At 40.7% G+C, this 22,943-nt stretch overlaps 1 protein-coding gene across 12 annotated transcripts in view; it reads left to right on the forward strand.

Annotated features, from left to right (window-relative positions):
* erg (ETS transcription factor ERG) overlaps positions 1 to 16,344 on the forward strand; it is a 269,582-nt gene extending 253,238 nt beyond the window's left edge. For all 12 annotated transcript variants that reach the window (XM_060833787.1, XM_060833786.1, XM_060833790.1 and 9 more), the window contains 5 exons: positions 494 to 565; positions 3,106 to 3,168; positions 10,767 to 10,826; positions 12,001 to 12,048; positions 14,320 to 16,344. In XM_060833787.1, the coding sequence (XP_060689770.1) occupies positions 494 to 565; positions 3,106 to 3,168; positions 10,767 to 10,826; positions 12,001 to 12,048; positions 14,320 to 14,840 (764 nt within the window). In that variant the 3' untranslated portion in view covers positions 14,841 to 16,344. The remainder of the gene's footprint in view (positions 1 to 493; positions 566 to 3,105; positions 3,169 to 10,766; positions 10,827 to 12,000; positions 12,049 to 14,319) is intronic.
* The last annotated feature ends 6,599 nt before the right edge of the window (positions 16,345 to 22,943 follow it).

The raw sequence follows: 22,943 nt of genomic DNA on the forward strand, positions 1-22,943 counted from the left end.
TGCAGCCTCAGATCCCCGGCCCAATGACTATTCTTCAGGCGTCAACACATCAAAGGAGCTCTGGGCTGTTTCTCAGAGAGAGTCATCTTCAGCTGAACCTGATCCTGTTCTCACTGCAGCCAAGAATTGCTTTGGTTGCTCCACTCAGTGATATGGTAGACTGGTCAAGAAAATATCGACTGATTGGTATCTGTGTAGAAATCATAATCACATTCAAACTAATTCTTCAGTGGTGGACCACTATCCCTCCCAATGACCTTTCCAACTACTCCATTATAATGATTGCTAAATAGCAGCATGGAATCTTGCAAAGTCTTCCATTCCTTGAGGAATGCTCTAAAGCCAATCTTAGAGTGACTTCAGCGGTCAGCTTCAATCAAGGATCAAACCTGAGGATGATTGATTTGAAGGAAGCTGGAGTGTAAGGCATTTATATCCATTTGCTCTCTTTTGAACTCAATTTCATGGCTGCTATTTCTTGTTTTTTTTGCAGGAGGTGCAACTTTCATCTTTCCAAATGCAACAGTTTATCCCGAACCATCTCAGAGACTCACAGTTAGACCAGGTAGGAACTTATATGTTAAACATAACTGACAACAGGCTACACACATGCTTTAGATGAATATGAATGGAAGATTCGATAACAGATGTATGTTAGATGTTTTGCTTCCTTTACTTAACTTTTGGCAATCAAGCTTACCACTTTCTCATGTAATCTTCAGAGTATGTTTCCTAAATCTCCCTACCTCTCTACTATTCTTTCCTCCTTTAATGCTCTCATTAAAACGTGCCATTTAGATCAAGCTTTTTGTCAGGTAATCTAATAATTATATGGTTTTTCTTATCAATATTTGATATCGATCCTGTAAATCATTAAAGGCACAATATAAATGTAAGTTTTGTAGTTAAGTGAAAAAAATAAATCTTTTTTTTTAGTTCTTGCTCTCCCCACAGTGCAGCAGCTGAATCTTCCTGAAGTGTGTGTCAGTTTGGGCCTGTCCAATTACTAGGCAGTCACTACAGTATAATTTGGTTGGAGGGGCAATTGAAAGCATTTTTGAAAGGAAAAGGAATGAGGCTTCTTGTAGGTGGGGTGATGTTTTTGAATTTTTGCCTGGGTTGTGGGAGTTGCTGGAAAGGCCAATAATTTTTGTCCATCCTTAACTGCCCTTAAGAAGATAGCAATGAGCCAAAATTTAAACCACTACAATCCACTTGGTGTCTGTAGTGGTTTGACTGTACTGATTTGCAAGGCGACTGCAGGAAATGGTTAATGGATAACTATATTGCTGTGAGTCTGGAGTCACTTGTAAACCAGACTATGTAAGAACATAGATTCCCTTCCCTAAAGGGGATTGGTGAACTAGCAAGCCTTTCCTAACAATTAGTGTCATCACAAAGTCTGGCTTTGAATTTCAAATGTATTAATTTTAAGATTTCAAATCCTTTCAGCTGCTAAGGTGGGATTTGAACCAATACCCTCACACCATTAGCTTGGGCCTTTGGAATACTAGACAGGTAACATGACCAACGCCCAACTATTTCCTCCTATCAGCTAAAAAGAACGAATGCTTTTAAAGACCAATGATCCGGTCCTGTAATTAAAATTTCACATGTTCTCAAAGACTTTCCCTTAGTTCTTCCTTTATAAAACACCTGTTTGCAGTAAAGTGAAACATGATTGAACAGAATTTTATACTAGATGAACAGTTCCCCATTGAGTAAAGTTACATACTGTGATCAAGTACTGAGTCATTACAGATCTCTTTGATCTTTGTTTATGTTAAGTTCTCTGATTTTTAGTTGAGCAGTGGGTGAGGATCCTGTCATTGGCTTCAGTGATTCTAGATTCAACAGGACAGTGGGCAAGAGGTGAACATTCTCTACTGACCCTTGCAGTTAAAATACATGAAGTCGCTGACATGTAAAGCAATGTTGGACTTTGTTGAATAAAGTAATGATTTTGAAAATGACATGAAGCCAGTCATAGACTCCCTGCAGTGTGGAAGCAGGCCACTCAGCCCATCAAGTCTATACCAACCCTCTCAAGAATAACCCGCCCAGACCCAACTCCATCCCTATAACCCTGCATTTCCCATTGCTAATCGATCTTGCCTGCACATCCTTGGGCACCATGGGAAATGTAACATGGCCAATCCACCTAACCTGCACAACTTTGAAATGTGGGACGAAACCAGAGCACCCAGAGGAAACTGACACAGACACAGGGAGAATGTGCAAACTCCACATAGCCAGATGTCTGAGAGTGGAATCAAACCTGGGTCTCTGGCACTGTGAGGTGGAAGTGCGAACCCCTTTCTCTAAGTGGAGACATTAAATTCTGTTCAATCTTCCAAAATGAACAGATATGTCAATATCAGCTCCTTAAAGTCCTGACGACTGACCAAATGTAGTTCTACTTATTGAAATCATGCAATAAACCTTCTTGTTATCCAGGAACAGTGGCACTTCTGTAAATACTCTGTGATGGTGTATCCTCTCCCGCTTATCACTGGATAAGGTGAAACCAAAACGGAGACAAAGCAGGATCAGTGGCAGCAAACTATCTAAAAATAAAACCCTTTCCAGTGCCACAAACTGGCAAAGATGGTGAATAACCACAAGAAATCAGAAGTAATCATCTAGGAGACTTACTGGTCACTCTCTCTCTCGGTAGATAGTGTACTCTTAATGCGAGTGGTGCATTTGTGGAATGGCCACTTGGGAGAAGGACTGAGAGAGGCCACAGTCTGGGGAAGGGGAGAAAACAGAAGAAGAAAAAAAAACTGAGTAAAAAGACTTCTAGGAATTTACTAAATGGGGTGGCATTGGGTTAAAAAAACAAATGTTACAACAAATTCCTTAGCTGGAAATAGTTAAAGTATAATAGTTTTTTTTCTCTCTCGGGTGGGATTGGAGTCTGATTGCAACACCAGCCGCCCACATTTTAATTCCATAAAAGAATAACCCAGATGTGTTTTCTTAATACCAGATGTCTCGGACTATCACCAAGCAGTACTCAGCAGTGGTCTGGTGGTCTGCAGGAGAGTCTGTCAGATTTCTCAGATTGATGAATATTTCATTTATTCTGCTTTCTATTTTTAGATTTGGCTTACGATGCAGCCAGACGGTCAGGGTGGGCAAGTCATCCTGGAGTTCCGCCAAAGGGTAACAAGTTTATGTTACTGTAAAGTTGATCAAAGGAGACCTTTGTTCTCATAGAGATTGAATGGGGTTGTAGTGGGTCAAACATTTTGAAAAGTCTGCGCTCAGAAGGTACCAAAGGTTAATGCTAGGGAAATGGAACTCTGTCCCATTGCCAGTGCATTTCAAATCAAGATATACACAGAGAATAAAATCTCCCTTATCAATGCACCTTAACCACAGAATCAGAAAAACACCACTCTTCCTGTACAAATGTGAATTTTATCCCTTCCTAGTAATTTACTTCCATTCACTGATTCACTGAGAGGTCCAGCATATATCAGTCATGACTAATTGCCCTTGAGAAGGTGGTGGTAAATTGCACATGTTGCAGTTCTCGTAGTGGAAGTTACTCCCACACTGCTGTTAGGAACATATGAATACAGAAGCAGGAGCTAGCCACTTCATCTCTTGAGAATGCTCTACCATTCAATGAGATCTATGTCCTAGCTCCATACACTGATGTTTGCCCCATATTCTTTAATGCATTTGGCTCAGAAAATATACTAATCTCAGTTGTAACATTCACACCAATTACTGCTTGTAAAGAGATATAAGCACTTATCACCCTTTGGTTGAGGATATATTTCCTAATTTCACTTGTGACAGATTTTATCACTTTCTTTACTATGTTTTTCAGTTGGGTCGATTGTTTCAGGATTTTAACCCAGCAGGTTATTTCCAAGACTCCACAGCTTCCCAGCCCATAGACCCCTACCACGCACAGTCTGCTTCTCCCTCCTTCCCAAAATTCACAAACAGCACAGTCCTGGCAGACAAATCATTTCATAGTAATTTCATAGTAATAGAAACAGGAGTAGGCCATTTGGCCTGTCGAGCTCAATCTGCAATTTGAGAGGGAGAGGGTACAGTCGGAAGTGACAATATTTCTGTTGAATAAAGGGAACTATGGAGCGATGAGGGAGGAGCTGGCCAAAGTTTAATGGTGCAATACCTTAGCGGGGATGACAGTGGAGGAACAATGGCAGATATTCCTGTGTATAATGCAGAAGATGCAGGATCAGTTCATTCCAAAAAGGAAGAAAGATCCTAGGAGGCGGCATGGGATGTCATGGCTGACGAGGGAAGTTAAGAAAAATATAAAGTTAAAAGAGAAAAAGTATAACATAGCAAAGATAAGTGGGAAAACAGAACAACAGAGGATTACTAAGAAGGAAATACGCAGAGAAAAAATGAGGTACGAAGGTAAACTGGCCAAAAATATAAAGGAGGAGAGTAAAAGCTATGTGTATGTGAAAGGCAAAAAAATGCTTAAGACTAAAATTGGGCCCTTGAAGACGGATCAGGGAATATATTACGGGGAACAAAGAAATGGCAGAAGAATTGAATTGGTACTTCAGATCTGTGTTCACTGGGGAAGACACAAGCAATCTCCCGAAGGTAACAGTGGCTGAAGGACCTGAACTTAAGGGAATCTATATTTGCCAGGAATTGGTGTTGGAGAGACTGTTAGGTCTGAAGGTTGATAAGTCCCCGGGGCCTGATGGTCTACATCCAAGGTACTGAAGGAGGTGGCTCGAGAAATCGTGGATGCGTTGGTGATTATTTTCCAGAGTTCGATAGATTTGGGATCAGTTCCTGAGGATTGGAGGGTGGCTAATGTTGTACCACTTTTTAAGAAAGGTGGGAGAGAGAAAGCAGGAAATTATAAACCAGTTAGTCTGACCTCAGTGGTGGGAAAGATGTTGGAGTCTATTATAAAGGATGAATTTACGACACATCTGGATAGTAGTAACAGGATTGGTCAGAGTCAGCATGAATTTATGAAGGGGAAATCATGCTTGACTAATCTTCTGGAATTTTTTGAGGATGCAACTCTAAAGATGGACGAGGGAGATCCAGTAGATATAGTGTACCTAGACTTTCAGAAAGCTTTTGATAAAGTCCCACATAGGAAGTTAGTGAGCACATGGTATGTGGGCAAAGTACAAACTTGGATTGAAAGTTGGTTGGCTAATAGGAAACAAAGAGTAGTGATAAATGGCTCCATTTTGGAATGACACGCAGTGACCAGTGGGGTACCGTAGGGATCAGTGCTGGGACCGCAGCTTTTTACAATATATATTAATGATATAGAAGATAGTATTAGTAATAACATTAGCAAATTTGCTGATGATACTAAGCTGGGTGGCAGGGTGAAATGTGAGGAGGATATTAGGAATTACAGGGTGACCTGGACAGGTTAGGTGAGTGGTCAGATGCATGGCAGATGCAGGTTAATGTGGATAAATGTATGGTTATCCACTTTGGTGGAAAGAACAGGAAGGCATATGACTACCTAAATGGAATCAATTTAGGTAAAGAGGCAGTACAAAGAGATTTGGGTGTTCTTGTGTACCAGTCAATGAAGGTAAGCATGCAGGTACAGCAGGTAGTGAAGAAAGCTAATAGCATGCTGGCCTTCATAATAAGAGGGATTGAGTATAGAAGCGAAGAGGTTCTTCTGCAGCTGTACAGGGCCCTGGTGAGACCACACCTGGAGTACTGTGTGCAGTTCTGGTCTCTGAATCTGAGGAAAGACATTCTGGCTATTGAGGGAGTGCAGCGTAAATTCACGAGGTCAATTCCTGGAATGGCAGGACTACCTTATGCTGAAGGTATATGGAGCGACTGGGCTTGTGTACCCTTGAGTTTAGAAGACTGAGAGGGGATCTGATTGAGACATATAAGATTATTAAAGGATTGGACACTGTGGAGGCAGGAAACATGTTTCCACTGAGGGTGAGTGCCGAACCAGAGGACACAGCTTAAAAGTACCATTTTGGACAGAGATGAGGAGAAACTTCTTCACTCAGAGAGTGGTGGCTGTGTAGAATGCTCTGCCCCAGAGGGCAGTGGAGGCCAAGTCTCTGGATTCATTTAAGAAAGAGATGGATAGAGCTCTCAAGGATAGTGGAATCAAGGGTTATGGAGATAAGGCAGGAACAGCATACTGATTAAGGATGATCAGCCATGAACATATTGAATGGTGGTGCAGGCTGGAAGGGCAGAATGGCCGACTCCTGCACCTATTGTGCCATTTCAGCTTATCCCTGTCCATTGAACTTATTTCTTCCTATCTGAGTTCTATTTATTCCCCTCTTTTTCAGTATCTTCTTGCTTATATTTGTGATTCCTCTGAAACTTTGAATCAGTTCCAGAATTTCCAGTTTTCTAGTTCTAGCTGTCTCCTCTTCACTATGGATGTGCAATCGCTCTACACATCCAAACCCCGTCAAGATGGCGTGAAGGCTCTCCACTTCTTCCTGAAAAAGAGGCCTGAATAGTTCCCATCCACAACCTCCCTGCTTCACTTAGCTGAGCTTGTTCTCACTTTGAACAAATTTTCATTTAACTCGTCTCACATTCTCCAAGTCAAAAGTGTTGCTATGAGCAGCTGTAAGGGTCCTAGTTATGCCTGCCTCTTTGTGGGGTATATGGAAAATTCTTGTTTCAGTCCTAGGCACCCACTCACAGCTCTTTCTCCATCTTTGGTGTTACTTTCTGTTCTCATATGGAATTGGGAAAATCTATCAGTTTTACTTCCAATTTCCATTCTTCTCGCACCTTCACCTGATTCATCTCTGACTCTTCCTGACCCTTCCTTGACTTCACTGTTTCCATTGTCTGGAATAGGCTGTTCACTGATTGTCACTATAAACCAAACAACTCCCACAATTAACTAAAAGGATTCTGGGTCATCCAAGATGGAGGATAGGAAAAACTTGTGGAAATAAAAGCTGCTCCATTTTTGAGGTATTTTCAGTGTTGGAGCTGATTTCCTCGAATTCTAGGAGCAGTAGTTACTGTTTTAAAAGCTGTTGCATTGTTTTCGAACTTTGGAAAAAAGACATCAAAACAACTTTAAAGAGGAAGGAAAACAAAGCAGGAACAATGAGGAAGGTGAAACAAATGGAGCAGTAACATGCACAGCCGTCTGACCAGTCAGTAAACCTTCATTGCTGACTGCCTCTACTGTTTGGTTTCGAGTATATGGAATGAGATGCCAGAGGAAGTGGTAGAGGCTGGTACAATTACAATATTTAAAAGAAATCTGGATGAGTATATGAATTGGAAGGGTTTAGAGGTATATGGGCCAAATGCTAGCAAAGGGATTAGATTAATTTGGGGTATCTGGTTGGCATAGACAAGTTGGATCAAAGAGTTTGTTTCAATGTTCTATATCTCTATGATTCTATGACTGTATGATTACACTACCTCACATCATGTTTCTTGCAAGATTCCATTCCATTTCCCAGGTTCTCCATCTTCGTCACGTTTATTCATATGATGCCGCCTTCCACTGGGTTGTCTCTGTCATGCCTTCATTTTTCCTCAATCATGGATCCTTCCCCACTCTGTGATTGACATGTCCTTCAGCCATGTTTGGCTATTGCCTGCATGCCTGTCCTCAACTTTCCCCCCTCCCTCCCAGAACAATGATAAGATTCCAGCCTATTGGTCTTCATATTCAAAAGATGCATGAAAAATGTTGATTTTGTGTTTGACTTGTAGTTGTCCTGTGTACTGAGATGCAGTGATATATATCTTTACCTCTTCTCAATTGTCAATGTTCCACAGGGACTGTACCTTCCATGACACTCCGGTCCATTGCTCCATCACTCCTAATACTTCCTCATGTCCCATGGTACCTGTTTGTTCAAGGTGTAGCACTTGTCCATTCACCTCCTCCTTCCTCAACATCTAAGCCCCAAACACATCTTCCAAGTCAAGAAGCATTTTATTTGTAGTTCTCTTAATCTAGTCTACTGTATTTGCTGCTCACAATGCAGTCCCCTTTATGTTGGTGAGACCAGTTGCTTGCCGTTTCAATAAACCACCATTCTCTGGTGCTACCTTTTCTGTCCTTGGCCTGCTGTAGTGTTCCAATGAAGCTCATGGCAAGATGGAAAAACAGCACCAAGTTTTCCACTTAAGCACTTTGCGACTTTTAGGACGCAATAATGAGCTCCGCAACTCCTGACCTCTGTATGACCTCTATACTCCATTCTTCTTATGTTCCCCCACCTTTTCCTGGCCATATTTTGTTTGTACATAAACACAGCTGAAAATGTGTTGCTGGAAGAGCGCAGCAGGTCAGGCAGCATCCAAGGAACAGGAAATTCGACGTTTCGGGCATAAGCCCTTCATCAGGGTTTATGCCGGAAACGTTGAATTTCCTGTTCCTTGGATGCTGCCTGACCTGCTGCGCTTTTCCAGCAACACATTTTCAGCTCTGATCTCCAGCATCTGCAGACCTCACTTTCTCCCTGTACATAAACACAATAAGCTGAGTGGGTCTGGCAGCATCAGTGGAGAGAAATCAGAGTTAGTGTTTCGGGTTGAGTGACTCTTCCGCAGAACTTGTTCAGAATCAGTTCTGAGGGAGAGTCACTTGACCCAAAACGTTAACTCTGATTACGCTCCACTGATGCTGCCAGACCTGCGTTTTGAGCAATTTCTGTTTTAATTTCTGATTTACAATATCTGCAGTTTTTTTGGTTTTTATTCATATACTTGTTTGCTATCAGAATGGACAAATTTCTTTTTTACACCTATCATTCACACATCTATTTTGTAAGTCCACCCCCCACCCCTTTACCATTATGATCATTGCCTTTGTCTTTTGGTCTGGGCACACTCTGTTCCACTTGTTCCTCCTCCCCCTAGCATAACAACTATAATTTCCTGCTTCTTCCCGTTTCGAAGAAAAATCGCCCTGGACTCGAAACATTAACTCTGTGTCTCTCTCTACAGATGCTGTTAGACCTGCTGAGTTTCTCCAGCACTTCTTGTTGTAATGGAAATGACAATTTTCCCAAGCTGACTGCTACTCAGGCAAAAACAATTCACACCAGATTATATCAGTAACAGAAAATAACTGTTTATTGTAAAGCTTTGACAAAAGCAGTTAAAAGATACAGTTTCTAATTTGTGCAACTTAAACTATACCCCTTTAAAACCCAAATGCACACACACATACACTCAATCACAATTAAGACACATAAGACAAATAGTGTTATACATATACGCTGGGTAGCAAAGAACATATACAGATTAAGCAAAATTCTGAAGATGAAAATCCCAGACCACAAGATGGCAAGTTATTTTCTTCTCACTCTTTTTGATTTTTGCAATGGTGAGATGCTGTTGCCTGTAGAGTGACAAAAGGGACCCAAGGGGCAATTTTTTCACACAGAGAGTGGTGCACGTATGGAATGCACTGCCAGAGGAAGTGGTGGAGGCTGGTATAATTACAACATTTAAAAAGCATCTGGATGGGTATATATGATTAGGAAGGGTTTAGAGGCATATGGGCCAAATGTTGGCAAATGGACAAGAGTAACTTAGGATATCTGATTGACATGGATGAGTTGAACCAAAGAATCCGTTTCTATGTTACACATTTCTGTGACTCTATGACTTGAAGTACAGACAGCTCGAGTGCCAAGGCAGCCTCAGCTCTCACGAAAGGGGGGAGTTTAGAGGATGTCATGGTTGGTGATTGGGGAAAGGGAAGCCAGGGGTAAGAAATACTCGAAATTTCATCCATTTCAAGGAAAATTTTGAAATAAAATCAAGAAGGATAACTTTGCCCAAGTTGATTTAGAATTGTCTCACTGTCAGGTTTTACCTAGTAGGTCTCATAGAATCCCTACAGTTTGGAAAGATGCCATTCAGCCCATCAAGTCTGCACTGACCCTCTAAAGCGAATCCCAGTTAGACCCAGCCCCTAAACATATCCCCACATTTTCCATGGCTAACCCAATTAGCTTACCCATCCCTGGACATGGCAAGCAATTTAGCATGGCCAATCCACCAAACCTGCACATCTTTACACCCATAGACACAAGGAGAATGTGCAAACTTCACACCCTCAATCAACTGAGGGTGGAATCAAACCCAGGTCCCTGGTGCTGTGAGGCAGCAGAGCAAACCATTGAGCCACCATGCTACCTAAAGGTACAGCACTGGGAGAGACTCACACAAATTTCAATGAAAATGCTATTGGAATCCAATTGCATCCTAGGGCCCCAATCATAACTTACTCTGATGACCTCATGTTCTGATGATCTCTCCCAGAAGTAAAGATAAAGTTGCCATAGTCCTACTGGACTACAGGCTGCTCCCTCATCAGAGAGAGATGACTGGTAGTGGTTTAACCTGCGAGCTATTCCCCAGGTGAGGGGAAAGGCTGAGAAGGAGATTCCATCATGGTTACCACAGCTGGTTTGGGAATTGAACCCATGCTGTTGCTATTACTCAACATTACAAGACAGCAATTGAGCCAACTAAGCTAACTGAACTCCCCTCCTAAATGTTGCACTGGGCAGCCATATGCTGCCTGTGCATTGATTGATCCTTTTCTGCTGATTTATTTATCCATTTCCTTCAGGCACGAGGTGTTAAAACCCAGAGCTAATAAAGAATGCATCATAACCCTCATGTTTCATTGTAAAACAATTTTAGCTCAAACTGCCAAAGAAATCAAGAACTGTGTATAACAGCTACATATAAAAAGTATTGGTTTTGAATACATATTTTTCTGCCTTTTTCCCTAGGAACTCCTTCATCTTCCTCAAATGTAACCAAGGTGGAAGACCAACCTCGTCACCAAATAGGTACTTGAATTCTAAACTCAAAACAATTAACTATTTAGCTGCATTGATGTTTTCAATATTTGTGCAAGCAAGCTATGATTACAGTTTATAATTGTAATTTACAGACTTGTAAATCTTTGTACATTTCAAGCAGACAATTGTTGTACAGGGCATTAAATCCCTATTTTAATGCAATGTATCAATCTGTCACTAACACAATCTCTCTCACCGTATCAAAGTAGCACATTGTTTTGATCCTTTACAGCACCATCATTGGGTGTAGAGTGGAACAAATATTTTCTCATATCTCCCATTCCAACTTTCATGGCTGTAAACTCTCTGAAAACAACTAGATCTGAAAGAAAACTGCATAAAACATCTGAGTTTGACAACATAAACATATATGATGAATGTGGCATTGACACTGGCTCTCAGCAATGTGCTGTAAATGGTCCAGTTGGTTGAAAAAGAAACAATGCTCTAAAGATGAATTCACAAACCTCCTTCGTGTGAAGGATACTAGGGAGATCACCTGTCATCTCCCAACTGTTGCAATAGCTGATATCATTTCACTTACTAAATGTCAGACACCAAACTTGAATGGTAGCTCAGTGGTTAGCACTGCGGCCTGACAGCCTGACAGTTCGATTCCAGCCTCAGGGCTTCTGTCCGCATGGAGTTTGCACATTCTCCCCATGTTTGTGGGTTTCCTCCCACAGTCCAAAGATGTGCAGGTGAGGTGTTAAATTACTCATAGTATCTAGGGATGTGCAGGGAGAATGTGGCTCTGGGTGGGATGCTCTGCAGACAGTTGGTGTGGAATCAAGGGGCTGAATGGCCTACTTCTACACTGTAGGGATTCTATGAAACCAAAAGAACTGCAGATGCTGTAAATCAAAAGCAGACATTGCTAGAAAAGCTCAGTAGGTCTGGCAGCATCTGTGGAGAGAAATCAGAGTTAACATCTCACTCGATCCGAGGTTAACTCTGATTTCTCTCCACAGTTGCCGCCAGACCTGCTGAACGTTGAACTTGTCAGGTCTGTATGGCTGAGCATCTAAATAATTGAATCATTCAGAAGGCTAAGATAATTTTATTTCTTAAGTCTTAACTCTAGGGTCTTCATAAAGTGGGAAAAAACTACCTTCATTCAGAAAGAGATCAGTATATTAATACGTATTTATGATTTTCACAGATCCTTATCAGATTCTTGGGCCTACAAGCAGCCGTCTTGCAAACCCAGGTAAGTTCGATATAAAGTTCAGTAAAAGGAAGTAGAGTAAGAATTAATGTACTTCTTAATTAATTATTCTTCTTTCATTTGTCTTCCTCACTTTACCTTCAATATTGATTGTCCTATCATAATATCTTCCCAAGGCCTCGGTATTGTGGAACTCCTTATTTTACTCAGTTTCCATCCGCTACATCAAGTAGTATGGAAACTGGTCTACTTTATCTCTCATGTGAACATTTATTGATTTATTTCTTATTCACTTGTGAGTCATAAGCATTGCTGGCTGGACCAGGATTTATTACCTGTCTCTAGTTGCCCTTGAAAAGAGCTGGTTTCTTGAACCATGTTAAAAATCACCCAATACCAGGTTATGGTCCAACAGGTTTATTTAGAAGCATTAGCTTTCAAAACACTGCTCCTTCATCAGGTGATTGTGAAGCAGGACCATAAGACACAGAATGTATTGCAGAAGATTACAGTGATACAATGATACATTGAACAAACCTAGATTGTTAAGTCTTTCATCTTTTAGAATGGGTTTGCTGGTTTTGGTTCTTTAATATGTTAATCCCAGAACTTCTTTTAAGTCACATTCTCAAGATAATTTAAAGTTTTATAACAAAATGTGGTATCTAAACTCAGACAATGCCTTAAAGGAGTGAGTCAGACCAATCTTGAGTCAGACTGGTTCTATTTCCAAAGTGGAATTTACAAGTATTATATGGATTCACTCCCTGCATTTTTTTTCTGCATTTTTTGAGCAAAATAGAAGATATCCGCAAGTATAATTCTGCAAATACGAATTCAGCCCATAAACTTACATGTGTATGCACGTGCAGGAGAGAGAGACAGAGTGAGTGCATGTGTGTGAATGACTGCACATGAGAGAGTGTGTGTTTGAATTTGTGTAAGCTTGGTAAAATGTGTGTGTGAGTGTGCTGGGTTATAAGGCCATGAGAGGGTGTGTGCGTGGGTGTGTGTGTGGGAGGTGTATGTTTGTGTGTATGAGAGAGAGCTTGTGTATGAGAGAGGGTCTGCTTGTGTGTGTGAGTGAGAGAGAGTGTATAGTGTAGTGGACTCGCCTGTAGTGTGACATGAACCCAAGGTCCCGCTTGAGGCCTCTTCATGGGCACCAAACCTGGCTATCAGCCACTGCTCGGCCACTTTGAGTTGTTGTGTATCCCGAAGTCTGCCTTGGAGGATGGTTACCTGATGATCTGAGGCCAAATGTCCCTGACTGCTGAAGTGTGTCCCGACTGGGAGGAAACACCCCTGCTTGGTGATTGTTGTGCAGTGTGAACATGACTTAAAAGAAGTTCTAGGGTTAACATATTAATGAACTGAAACCAGCAAATCCATTTGAAAGATGAAGGACTTAACAATCTAGTTTTGTTCAATGTATCATTGTATCACTGTTAAAAATCATGCAACACCAGGTTATAGTCCAACAGGTTTATTTGGAAGCACTAGCATTCGGAGCGCTGCTAATTCATCAGGTGGTTGTGGAGTATAAGATCATAAGGCACAGAATTTATAGCAAAGGTTTACAGAATGATGTAACTGAAATTATGTATTGAAAAAGACCTGGATTGTTTGTTAAGTCTCTCATCTTTTAGAATAGACATGTTGGTTTCAGTTCTTTCATATGTAAATTCCAGAACTTTCTTAAAGTTACATTCTCAAGTGAACTTTAACAATAGGTGCCATGATGACCCAGATAATGCATTGAAGGTGTGAGGTGCCCTGTGTGAGGCTGTCTGTGCTCCAATGTTCAGACTGATTCTATTTCTAAAAAAGGGATTTACAGAATCTTACATAGATTCATGCAGTTCTTGAGCAAAATAAAATATAATTCTGCAAGTAAAGATTCACTCCCCAAACTTATATGTGTGTGTGTGTGTGTGTGTGTGTGTGTGTGTGTGTGTGTCGTCATTGAATCACTGTAATCTTTTGCTATGAATTCTGTATCTTATGATACTGCTTCACAACCACCTGATGAAGGAGCAGCACTCTGAAAGCCAGTGCTTCCAAATGAACCTGTTAGACTATAACCTAGTGTCGTGTGATTTTTAACTTTGTACACCCCAGTCCAACAACAGCTCCTCCACATCATTCTCGAACCATTACAGGGCAAATGCTGTAGGTTGACCCACAATACCCGCAGGAAGGAAATTCCATGATTTGACCATGGCACTCACCTTTGTATCTCAACCAAAAAAAAAAGTCTTTTTGGAAATGATTTTCCATGAATTAACATAAAATATATTTATTTCATTTCAGGAAGTGGGCAGATTCAGCTGTGGCAGTTCTTGTTGGAACTTCTGTCTGACAGCTCCAATGCTAACTGCATTACCTGGGAAGGAACTAATGGAGAGTTCAAAATGACAGACCCAGACGAAGTGGCAAGACGCTGGGGAGAGAGGAAGAGCAAACCCAACATGAACTATGATAAGCTGAGCAGGGCCTTGCGTTACTACTACGACAAGAACATCATGACCAAAGTCCACGGTAAGCGTTACGCTTACAAATTTGACTTCCATGGGATTGCACAAGCTCTGCAACCCCACCCCCCTGAGTCTTCCATGTACAAGTACCCAACAGATATCTCGTATATGAGTACCTATCATGCACACCAGCAAAAGGTGAATTTTGTGGCTCCTCACCCTCCTGCTCTACCTGTGACATCCTCTAGTTTCTTTGCAGCTCCGAGTCCATACTGGAATTCTCCAACTGGAGGTATCTATCCAAATGCCAGACATCCGTCCACCCACATGCCATCTCACCTTGGAACATATTATTGAACAATGCTCATTTTTTTTTTCAATTAAGACTTGGGTTACTGCTCTGGGAATGGAGCATTGGGTTAAAAACTACGAATTTAAATTGGAGGTAAAAAACACAAAGTATAGTCTCAAACCATACAGGAATACCAAAGATGTGATGTCTCAAATACAGGAAGAGGTAAAACCGTGTGTTGACATATAGAAATAAGCTTGACGTCTGTCTGTTGAAGACATTATAACTGGCTAACTGACTGGAGTTGAATTATTAAAAAGAGGAGAACTTTATGGAGAGTGTATGAACTGAAAGAAGATCTAAGGATCGACTGATCCCTGCTGAAAATCAGGAACGACAACACAAATTGTTAGAAAGACAATGTGTGTTGCGTGTGAAATAAGATTGTGGAATTTAAGAAACAAATATCAACACATGGAAAGAGAATGAAAAGCACGTCAGAAATAATGTAATAGTCGAATCTCAAAATCAGATACCTGAAGTGTAACGTCTTGGATCTTCTTCAGCAGTTAAACTCTGGCTGTCTGAAATGAAATATTTATACCTTCTGGAATTTATTTGTTAACAGGATTTATCATCGAAGTATATTAAAAACAAAATTGTGGGAGACTGTTGGACAAGACTGTATGATTTGGTACAATGATTTCTTACTTTGCATGGCTTGAGCCAAGCATTTGGATTTGAGTATGTGCAGAAGGCTATGTGTTGGAATAGAAATTAGGCAATGGCAATGGAAAAAGGAGAACTGAAGAGTTAGGCGTAAAGGAATAAGCTGGTGTCTGTGGGATTTTTAAGTGGACATGCAAAAACAAGGCTATATCAATTGGATATAAAAAAGGATTCTCCAAAGAAGAATCAAAAATGACAGACCTGTCTTCATAATCATTAATATGAAGGAAAGAAAGAAAACAAACCAGAAATCTGGAGCCAAAACACTTCATAACCGAGGGAAAAAAATACATCTCTTAAGAATTGGAAAACTGGGATTGTCTGGAATTATTACATTTTGAAAAAAAAACGGGGATCTTGTGAATGTGCTTGATGTAAAACTGATCGGGACCTGAAACTTGGGAGGTTACTACCGTTTTTCTTTATCCTGCACATTTGGGCCAGGACTAGCCCACTATCAAACCTGAGGAGATCTCAAATGCATTTTTTTAAACCAAGGCGGTCGCCAGATGTGAAGAGTCGCGAACGCTGTGCGTTTGTAAGAAATAAGTATTCAAATCAAGGTTATTTTGCATTTTATATTGTGAACTTATTATGTAACTTATGCATTTATATATTCTTTTGTTTCTGACACTACGAGTTGACCTCGGCCAACCATGAACCCAAAACAAAAACAAAACAAAAACAGAAAAAAGTGAAAAAGAGGAAAAAAAAAATGCGATTAAACATTATGGCCTCGATTTATAACTCTTTTTAATGAAATATGCTTTATGTTTACATATGAAACTCTTAGCACATAGGATGCAAATTATATATGTATTAAAATAAGCCTGGCTTTCATTTCAGAGTTTGTTTTTCCCATTGTTACTTATACCTCAAGCTTATCATAGCACGATATGACATAGAAGGTGAGGGGGTTGGTTAAGGTCAATTAATGTGATGGCAGCCACACCTACGTGTGGACAACTGTTTACTTGCCTGAAGATTGAATAGATGGAGACTCTCACCTTACAATATTGGGTATTATTAGAAACCAGTTCGAAAGGCTTAATGGACTTTTTGAAAAAAAAGTAAGTAGTTTTTCTCAATAAAGTTAATTTTATTGCTGCAAAATGTGCCAAGATAACCATTTACATGACATAATCCTCTCTTTTTAATGGGATTCCAACGTTCACTTTCTCAAACACTGACTAAAATCATGCAGCCTTTAAAAAGTAATTAGAAAGAGAAATTAAGTTTTTATTTGATTCACGGGATATGAGTGTGGCTGGCAAAGCATAGCCAGCATTCATTGCCCTTGAGAAGGTGGTGTTGAGCCTCCTCCTGTTCTACACCAGTCCATGTGACTAAACTACACCCACAGGTGCTCTTAGGAAGACAGTGCTTCAAGAGTTTGACCCATGCAGCGAGAGAGGGCAGAACAGAAGACACTGAGTTACGAAGGTTTCAACAACCAAGTCTTCACAGCTTCATTCTAAATCAGATAAATATACATTAGAAAAATGATTTTTTTTGTCCCTCAAGTTACAGTCCATACTTGGCATTTGGTTCTTTGCTGCATTGTCATGTGAATTTAGAATAAATTTTTGGTAATAATGAGATTAAGCTTAATGAGATTCCATCAAGGCAGCTTTTCTTAAATTTCAAAAATATACTTTATTTATTAAAATTATCTTTATATATACACATTGCCATTAAAACAGTTCGGTTCTGTACAGTAATGTGTGAGGAAACAAGCAAGCAATCGAGTTTGATTCTATCCAACAAACAAACCAAAGGCATCTCTTACTTGTATAAGTTTATATTTACCTGCATATGAGGCATGGGGAGAGTCCGATGACTGAACAGATGCTTATTTAAGTTCAGGAAAAAGAGCTCTAGCTTTAGTGTGTCCTTCAGCACGTAGTCCTGGGTCTTGGAATGTGTCAGTCTGCAACATTCAGTTCAGGTCAACTTCTTGCTCTGGAAGACCAACACGTTTCAGGCAGACCAAAAAGCATCTTTCACTGAGTTGACAGTTCTCCAGGTGCAGTTGATGTTTGTCTTGGTGCGTATCCCAGGGAACAGACCGTAGAACGCAGAGTCCCGCTAATGAGATTCCATCGAGGAATCTTAACCTGGAGTCAAGCTGCACTCTAACTTGGGTTTAACTTGCACTTATACTGCAGCTATATTGTCAAATGTGAAACATGTACATTTTGTGGTGTTGGTGACATTTATACTGAAAATATATCCTCATTTAGGGCAGCACAGTGGCTCAGTGGTTAGCACTGCTGCCTCACAGCACTAGGGTCCCAGGTTTGATTCCAGCCTCAGGTTTGCATGTTTTCCCCGTGTTTGCATGTATTTCCTCTGGGTGCTCTAGTTTCCTCCCACAGGTATGCAGGGCAGGTAAATTGGCTGTGCTAAATTGCCCATAGCGTTAGACGCATCATTCAGAGGGCAAATGAGTCTGGATGGGTTGCCCTTCAGAGGGTCTGGTTGGGCTGAAGGGCCTGTTTCCACACTTTAGGTAATCTAATCTTAAAAAAAAATTTGGTCCAATATTTGCAAGTACAGCATGCAATAAACTGCTATAACTAGTCAGGGAATGATATGTTCAAAGCTGCTATTTTTCATATCTACATACTTCTCAAATCCTTCTGAGAGTTAAAAAAATCACACAAGACCAGGTTATAGTCCAACAGGTTTATTTGGAAGCACTAGCTTTTAGAGTGCTGCTCCTTCACATCCACATGATGAAGGAGCAGCGCTCTGAAAGCTAGTACTTCCAACTAAACCTGTTGGACTGTAACCTGGTCTTGTGTGATTTTTAACTTTGTACATCCTGGTCCAACACCGACATCTCCAAATCATGAATTTCTGAGAGTGACCTGAATTCAAATTATTCACAAGCTCGCCACCCAAGCTGCAATATTTCTCAGAGCAGTCTAGGCAAGAATAGAAGAAGTAACAGAGTTTAGCAGCACGGTGACTCAGTGGTTAACACTGCTGCCTCACAGTACCAGGGTCCCAGATTTAATTCTAGTCTTGGGCAACTGTCTGTGTGGAGTTTGCATATTGTCCCTGTGTCTGCGTGGGCTTCCTCCCACAGTCCAAAGATGTGCAGGTCAGGTGAATTGGCCATGCTAAATTGCATGTAGTGTTAGGTACATTAGTCAGAGGGAAATGGGTCTGGGTGGGTTACTCTTTGGAGGGTTGGTTGGGCCAAAGGGCCTGTTTCCACACCGTAGGTAATCTAAAAAAAAGCCTTCACAACATTTTATTTTACATTGATAGGAGTGAGAGATACATGACAGCTGCTTGTTGCTACATATGAGTAGCATTGAGTTGAAAAAGTGCTTTTAAATATTGGCCCATCACTGTTTACAAAGCAAAACTTGTTTTGTAGACAATGATAAAAATGTACATTTCAAAGGTGCATGCTCCTGGCTTTAAATAAATGGTTACACAGCACATTGAAACATGCAGTATCACAATCTGTCTCTTACCCTATTTTTCTTCGCAGGAAAAGCAATATTTATCAATAGAGATTGTTTTGTTGTTGAACTAGCTGTTGTAGTTGCTGCAGTAATAGCTCTAATAGAGGCCACTCAGGCCAACAGGTCTATGCTAGTTTATGTATTGTACAAGTCTATTCCTACCATAGTTAAACATCACAAAACACCAGGTTATAGTCCAACGGGTTTAATTGGAAGCACACTAGCTTTCGGAGCGACGCTCCTTCATCAGGTGATAGTCGCTCCGATGATGAAGGAGCGTCGCTCCGAAAGCTAGTGTGCTTCCAATTAAAACTGTTGGACTGTAACCTGGTGTTGTATGATTTTTAACTTTGTCCAACACCGGCATCTCCAAATCATATCCCTACCATACATCATCTTACTCTAGCTACATATCCTCTTGCTTTTATCACCCTCATATATTCACACATATAATTTCCCCTTTAATGTGGCTGTGCTATTCATTCATGTGGCAACAGGTTCCAATTCATAACCACTCTGTGGGTGATTGGATTTGAAAGCACAGTCAAAACTCCAACGCTAGAAAAGGGTACTTCACTTTTTTTGTTCCAACAGTAGCCTTCAGAGAGAAAGAAGGACAATGACAACCAATCATTTAAAGGTGATGGATTCCACATTAGATGCTCAGCTGAGTCAAACAGGATGTCTAAATTCCATTCACATCTGGCTCTGTCTGATCAAGATTGAAAAGAGGTGATGGACTTGGAGGTAAATTAGAAACAGGGACTTTACTGGCTGCCAAAAGAGATTATTTTGGCATTCACATTCTTCAGTTAGAGGAAGTTATAGCTTATCCTGATGTCTGAAAGATGGTCTGGCAACATAAAAGTGGAGAGAGAGTCAAGGATGCTGGAATAGAGATAGAACTGGGTATAATCAGCACACAGGACGGTATAGGTTTAGGGTGAGAGGGGAAAAATATAAAAGAGACCTAAGGGGCAATGTTTTCACACAGAGGGTGGCACATATATGGAATGAGCTGCCAGAGGAAGTGGTGGAGCTAGTACAATTGCAACATTTAAAAAGGCATCTGGATGTGTATATGAATAGATAGTGTTTGGAGGGATATGTGCCAGGTACTGGCAGGTGGGGCTAGATTAGGTTGGGATATCTGATCGGCATGGACGAGGTGGACCAAAGGGTCTGTTTCTATGCTGTACATCTTTATGACTCTACATTGAGAAACTACCCCTTTGTCTGCAAATCAGCCATTTTGGCTTCCTCCGAAGGTCCCCAGAATCACACCTGCCAATCTTCAACCAAATCAATTCACTCTAAAAGATATCATAAAATGGCTGAAGTCACTGGGAGTGCAAAGTCTACGGGCTCTGAAAACAACAGTTTGGCAATAGTACTGAAGACTTGTGCTCTTGAACTAGCTGTGCTAGGAGCCCAGTTGTTCCAGTACAGCGATGACACTGGGTTTCTACTCAACAAAGTGTACAGTTGAAGCAAAAACAAAAATTATTGGATAAGGTCAGCAGGTGTGGCAGTATCTGTAGATGGACAGCAGAACTAACAGTTTGAGTACAGTTAAGGGTCAGTGAGTGTCTCCAACAATTTCTGTTCTTTTTCTAAAATTTCCAGCATTCTTTGTGCTATATTAATGTGTAAAATTGCCTGGGTGTGCCTATCAACAAAAAAAAACAGAACAGATCCAATCAGTAATTTACCATTCTATCAGTCTCCTCTCAATCACCAGCAAAGTGATGAAAAAGGTTGTCAACAGTTTTCTGAGCAGCACTAGCAAAGTGTTAATTTGCTCACTAATAATTATTTGGGTTCTTCCAGAGTCACTTGGCCACTGACTTCATTCCAGCCTTCATCTGAACATAGATAGTAGAGTTGAACTGCAGAAGTGAGGTGAGAATGACTGCTGTTGACATCAAGGCGATATTTGACTGAGTCTGGCATTCAGATAGCCCTAGCAAAATTGGTGTCAACGGAAAAAAACTCTCCGCTGGTTGGAGTATAACTTAGTCAAAGGAAGATAGCTGTGATTGTTAGAGATTAGCCACCTCAGCCCCTGGACATCTTTGCAGAACCTCCTCAGGATAGTATCCTAGGCCTAGCCATCATCAACTGTTTCATCAGTGATCTTTCCTCTATCGTGACAACAAAATGGGGATTATCACTGACAATTGCATAATGTTCAGTATCATTCATGACTTCTCAGACACAGAAGCATGTTTATATTCATGTCCAGCAAGACCTGGGTAATATCCAGGATGAGTGGCAAGAAACATCTGCATCAAACAAATGCCAGGCAATGACCATCTCCATTCAAACAGATTCTAACTATCACTTCTTGACATTCAATGGCATGACTAGCATTGAATCTCCTCAATATCAACATCCTGGGGTTTACCAACATCAAAAACTGAAGTGCACAAGCCATATAAATACTATGGCTGCAAGAAAAGGTCACAGGTTAGGAATCTTGCAGCAAATAACTCCCTTCCTCTCAGCTGCAAGCCTGTCAACCATCTGCATGTCAAAGTCAGGAGTGTGATGGATTACACCCTGAGTGAGTGCAGCCCCAACAATAATGAAGTAGACATGATCCAGGTCAAAGCTGCCTGATTGATTTGGACCCCAAATATCACATGAGTCATTCCCTCCCTTCACCACTGATGCTCAGTGCAACAGTGCATCGCATCGACGCGATTCACTTCAGTAAGTCACCAAAGTTCCTTCAAAAGCATCTTCCAAATCCATGATCTCTTATCCCTAAAATGTCATGGGCAGCAGCTACCTGGGAACATTGCCAACTATTAGTTCCCCTCCAAACTACTCACCAGCATAATTTGGAAATATATCACTATTTCCTCACCATCACTGGGTCAAAATCCCTTCCTAACCATATTGTTGGTATTCTTACAACCTAAGAAGACAGCTCACCATGACCTTCTCCAATTAAGGATGGGCATTAAATGCTGGACCATCCAGTGATGCCTACAGCCAATGAATAAATTTAAAAAATTGAATTATACATGAGGAAAAAGGAACTTCACTATTTCAATAGCACTACACATTATTGTTGCTGAAAGAGGGGTCCATGTGTCTTCGGGATGCACTCATCTTTATAATGTTATTTATGTTATCATTTTAATTTTCTGGTTGGTCATGTGAAGGTGTTGGTGTTGGACTGGGTGGACAAGGTCAGAAGTCACATGACACCAGCTCATAGGCCAACAGATTTATTTGAAGTCTCAAGCTTTCGGAGCAGCGCACATCTAAATGTTTAGATAAAACCTCTGGATTGCTAGGCCAATAACACCACAATTTTCCCAAACAGCAAGATCAAAAGATAGGTTTTTAAGGAAGGAAGCTGTGTAAAGAGGCAGTGATGTTTTGGGGTTAGAATTGCAGATCATTGGGCCTTGGTAACCTTAGACACAGCCATAGAATCTGGAGTAATTAAGATCAGAAATTATAAAGGTACAGGACTAGAGGAATGTGACTCTCTTTTTGTATTGATTTGAGTTATTATTGTGACACGTGCGTAAGCACAGTGAAAAGTTTTGTTTTGTGTGCAGTACAGGCATATGATACCATACAAAATGCATTAGGGTAATAGAACAGAGCAAGGAATACAAGTTGTGGCTGCAGAGAAGGTGCACAAGCAATTAAATTAAATTTAATATTTGAAAGGTCTGCTTAGAAGTCTAATAACAATGAGGAAGAAACTGTTCTTGAATCTGTTCTGACATGGGTTTAAGCTTTTGTCTCTTTTGCCTGTTAGAAGAGATTATTGTCACAGTGGCATCTGGATAAAGTGCTTTCTGTGGTACATCTATCGAAATTGGTAAGAGTCTTTATGGACATGCCAAATTTCCTTAGCCTCCTGAAGAAGTAGAGGCATTGTTTTGGTTTCTTGGCTGTGACATAAGTGGACCAGGACAGATTGTTGGTGAT

Source organism: Hemiscyllium ocellatum, chromosome 12, assembly GCF_020745735.1.
Source record: "Hemiscyllium ocellatum isolate sHemOce1 chromosome 12, sHemOce1.pat.X.cur, whole genome shotgun sequence".
NCBI lineage: Eukaryota > Metazoa > Chordata > Chondrichthyes > Orectolobiformes > Hemiscylliidae > Hemiscyllium > Hemiscyllium ocellatum.